Below are 5,317 nucleotides of genomic sequence, written 5' to 3' on the forward strand. Positions count from 1 at the left end.
ATATATATATATATATATATATATATATATATACTGATTTTTTTAAGTGTGTTGCATCCAATTATTTTTTAAATAATACAGTTAGTAAAAAATATTTCAAATAAAAATTATTATTTAATTAAAAACATTTTTTTAACGTTTTTGTTATAAAATATCTTACAAAATATAATAAAATAGATAGCTTATTCTATTAAAAAAATAAAACTATTACTAAAGCCATTAAAAAATTATGACTTAAAAAAATTTGAAACTTTTTTTGAAGTCATTATATAGATATTTTTTCACATTTCAAATATTTTTCTCAATATAGAAAAATATTTAATATATAATTAATATATAATTAATATATAATTTAATATATAATTAGAAATTAAGTGGAATAAACATGATTAATACGATTTTAATCAAAATACGAAACAAACCGTATTTTCTTCAGATTGCATCTTCGAGAATCATGACCTACAAGAATATTAATTTTGCTGCTATATTGTATCTGAACAAGAGATACCAATTTCCATATTTGTTACATTTTTTTGAGAATAAATTAAACCTTATGATCAATTATTCATCGTAGCTGATATTATTTCGGAATTTACACAAGCGTAGCAGTTCATCAACACGACATTTGATTTTTAATTAACAGAAAGTATTAGCAGTTAGTCGCGCAAAATGTAAATACTATTTTAGTGATAAAATTTCTAATGAAATGTGAGAATGGCAGAATCTGAACGAACAGGGCGAACCTACAAAGAATATTCACGCAGCAGTGCATTATGTCAGTATAATAATTAATTAATGCTTTTTAATCAAAATTAAAATCGGACGACAGATTGCTCCATGCGGAATTCAATTGCAGCTCGTTGTATATTCGATGAGGCTGCATTTCATTATCTATTATATATACAATATATATATATATATATATATATAGATTCTGCTTATTAACATTAATCGAAACGTAACAATGACAGAATTAAATTTTGTAGCATATTTGATTTTTGTGTATTTAAATTCAATTAAAGTTTATTATTATTATCTTTTCCATTATTATGAGACTATCAGAAAGTGGACAGATGAGCTGTTTTGCATTTTACACCTTCGACTGCTCGCGGATAATATCGGTATCAGAATTTTTGTGGTTTTTTGTGGTTTGAATATCTCGAACAATCGCATGGATAAAGTACTTGTAACTCTTGTGAAGTAAATACTGACGTCGATAGCGATCTGTGCGAGAGAGAATAGAAGATAATGATTTATTTAGAGCACGATATGCTCGCAACTGAGATGTCGTAAAAGCAAATTGTTTTGTACGTTGATCGAAATACTTAAGCTTTAAAAAGAGTTGACGTAACAGCGTCGATTATTACATTTGCAGACTTTACTGCAATACGAACGTTACTTCTTATAAAATGGTTGTGTTTTGAAATATTTATCTTTTTGCGCATTAATCATTGTGTGCTGACACTGAAATTATAAGCGACAACATGCAAGAAGTATGGGTACTTGGATAAATTCTTATACATGCAGTGTTCTATTCTCTCGGCGTACACCGAAAGGACGGTTTTACTGAAATATTAAAAAATTTAACTAGATACAAATTTAAAAATAATTTTGTTTAAAGAAAAAAATTTCTAGTTAAAAACGAACAAATTAGCAGATTCTGATCATATCAATCAAAATTTTTTTATATCAACTAAAATTATATTAGATTCAACCAGAAAATTCTGATTTATTCATTTTCAACCAGAACTTCAATTAATGTGACTGGACTCTTTTTTCAGTGTTAAAACAACAAAATAATTATATAGAACACTTAAGTTGGTTGCTAGAATGTCAAAACTTTTTGCAGTAGTATTATTATGCTTAATGCATCTTAGGTCGATATTCAGTTCAGGTCGGTAGTCAATTCTTATAAAATATTGCCACGGCAGTGTCGCTACGAGTACCTTAACCTATGCCGAAATACTATACAATATCTCCAGATTTCAAGTCTTAAGTAATGTAAAGATGCTAATACTGCTCTCTAATTAGCTTATGACATCTTAAAACTGTACTTGAGACAGTTTGAAATATAAAATCTTCGACTATATGAATACCGGCCTTAGATAATTGTTTTAATGATCCAAGAAAAAATTATTTTCAGATCTATAGTTATAAATTTTTAAATACTTTAAAACTGTCCATATTTATGTCTTCTATTTATTCCTTAGGAAAAAGTATTTCAATACATTGATTAATTCAATATATTGATTTTTTGAAATATCATCAGTTACTGAATAGTTAATCAGTATATTAAAATATCTTTTTTTAAGGGAATAATCTCTTATTATAAATTAATTACATTTAAGTGTTTCAATTGCAAACGTATTTGTCAAATTGTCGCAAATGCATTCAGCATTCGAGAAAGAAAAATTTATAATAGTAGTTTATAGAGTTCATTGCAAGTAGTTTATAATAATTTATATCATATAAATCCATAATAGCCATAAAAATGAAAATATTGAGATGTTTCTATTTAAGAAAAAAGAATAATTTGCAACGAGAGAATCAATACGCTATATGCGTGCATAAATGCACATGCGCGATGCAAACGAAGGCAACGTGCCTTGAAACAATTTTTCGCGCGATTGCGAATATTATAAAACGCTATTTAAAAAAACGACTGTTCAACCGTGAAAGTGAAGGTCGGTGTACGGTGTATATATTTTTGCAAATTTTTGTTCGATGTTTCCGCGCCGTCCTGCATCTCCGTCGCGCGCGCGACATGATTGATATCGCGCATTGAATCACACGCCAATTATTTTCTCATCCAGTATTGTGACTATCGTATACATTGAACACATTGCACCGGCATATATTCGCGCGAGTCATTGATGAGTTCAAATTTTCTTCAATTTATAATTATAGATAAAAGCCTGGAATATTACTGCACCATGTCTCTTGTCTATTCTGTACAAAAATACGAAGAGACCGGTCATCTCATCTTTTAATTTAACATTTCAACATGAAATTTTATTTTTTAAATATTCTTACAAGATATAAAATTCTTTCAGAAAGGTATACAGCCTAATTAATAAGATTCAGTAATAGCGACTCACCTTCGAGATTAACAATCTTCGCGTCTTTGGTGATGGCATGAGCACTGCTTGGATTGCCATTTAACGTATTGGGCTCGTTGTTGTTGCTACGAAGAACATCATCGATCGCGTTACTGCTGAAACCGGTTAACGTGACCTCTCTACGATTCTCCATGTTGTATTCCTCGTTAACGTTGTACTTATTGGACATAGTGCGATCTTCGAAAGATCGATGTGACAGACGAAGTGCACAATTCGGATGGAACGTGTGAACCGATATATAAACGCGCAGACCGATGTAGAATCTCCTCCTCAGGTAGACTCCATCCTGTCAGGAACTCGTTCCCACAGCGACCTTGAAGGAAAAATGAACGGATTGATTTATATTACGCGTAGTGATCCCGTTAATTTTTCACCTGTTGCCTTAGACTTAGATCTCTCGTGTTCGTTGATAATCTTTATGATAATCTCAATTCATTACTATTTTATGTACATCAGATATCCTCTCATTTACATTCCGTACTCGGACGATTTATTTAAACGGTAGGATTTCTTCGCTACTGCAAGACGTGAAGCTTTTAACGAGAAATTGAAATTAATATTTTTTACGATTCATTTACGATTTTTTAAAATTTAATAATTTTTTATCATTAAATTATTCTAAATAACGCGCGATTCATTTATCTATGATTCTTTTGAATTACGTTCACTAATTTTATGTAATTAAGGATTTCTATATTAAGTAATTAAATTTTATTTTTGATTATTAATCAAGCTAATTAATTAAAACTAATTTTTTCTAATATAAATATTTACAGATATATTGTGTTGTTTTGCTTTATAGTGCCTCGTCACGTAAATCTTTCTTAGCTTAAGGTATAATACTTTAGTGATAAATGAAAAACTTAATCTCTTTCAATAATATAACGGAGTGATTAGAAAATGAATTGGAATCCGATTCCAGTGAATTGGAAAATACAGAGAATAGTTTGTTAATGAAGCTTCTATAGTAGTTTCAGAGGAGAATAACGATCTGAAAATTTATTATGTTCCTTTTTCTTTCAGATAGACATTTGTGTTGCTGTTGCATTGTTTAAATGCAGATTTCTAAAATAAATGGCAAAAAAGTAGCAATGATAAATGATGAATAATTGACGAAATTTCGTAAGTGACTTTGCGAAAATTCATAAAATAATAGAGTTGATCGTTCTAACAATAATACAAATATATGCGGCATGAGTTAAGAATAATCGACGTTAAAAAGAATGTCGTTTTGTGCAAATAATAGGATAATTATTGGAACACACAAAACTTTTCTAAAAAATTCTATAACGTAGATTAATAGATTATGCATAATTAATAAATAAAGTACATAGTACATATCAAAACTTAAAAACAAGGAAGAAATTATGAAAAAAACATTTTAAAAATTTACGAAATTGTTTAAAAATGTACTGTTTTCATTGATATTCTGGTTTTCTAACAGCTACCAAACGAAATAATCAGCGTGTATTTTAAAAATATTGTAAATAGTCTGTAATTGAGTAATGTGTATTTGTGTTTTGTGTATTATATATAAAAGTTTATCGTCACGCTCAGTTCATTTCGAATAATTATAAAGCAAACGCGACTATACATGGCACGCGATTTATCTTTTATACATATAAAGAAAAGCTTCAATAAAAGTTACGATCATGAAGATTAACAATTATGGTACAGAAAGAATAATTTGTCAAAAGAATAATTTTACTGAAAGATATAAAATTTTTTGCTGGATATAGACCTAAAAATAATTTTGTTAGAAACTTAAATTGGTTGTTGTAATATCAAAATGTTACAATATTTTATCAGGTGTAACTGGCAAGATCACATTCATAAATGGAATTTGGTCGGGAAATATATTTCTAAAATATTTAAAATTTTACTGAATAGAGATTTAAAAATAATTTTGTTAGAAACTTAAATTGATTGCTAGAAAATCAATATTTTTTACAGAATTACTCATCATTTTTTAAATTTTCAACATCGTTATTTTGATAATAATACTGTAAAAATTTTGATGTTTTAACAATCAATTTGAATTCCGAACAAAATTATTTTCAGATCTGTATCCAGCAAAATTTTAAATTTTTTAGCAAATTCTATGTAAAAATTCATTATCAAATGTAATTTTACGAAAATTACAAAATTTTGCTTACGGATGTGATCTTGCCAGTTATAACTGATCTAGGATAACATTC

General features: G+C 28.1%; 1 protein-coding gene across 1 annotated transcript in view; it reads right to left on the reverse strand.

Moving 5' to 3' along the window:
- LOC105619449 (sodium-independent sulfate anion transporter-like) overlaps positions 1-3,288 on the reverse strand; it is a 10,036-nt gene extending 6,748 nt beyond the window's left edge. The window contains exon 1 of the mRNA XM_012200967.1: positions 3,099-3,288. Within this exon, the coding sequence (XP_012056357.1) occupies positions 3,099-3,288 (190 nt within the window). The remainder of the gene's footprint in view (positions 1-3,098) is intronic.
- Between the last annotated feature and the right edge of the window lie 2,029 nt (positions 3,289-5,317).

The sequence above is a fragment of the Atta cephalotes genome (genome assembly GCF_000143395.1).
Source record: "Atta cephalotes unplaced genomic scaffold scaffold00021, whole genome shotgun sequence".
Lineage (NCBI taxonomy): Eukaryota > Metazoa > Arthropoda > Insecta > Hymenoptera > Formicidae > Atta > Atta cephalotes.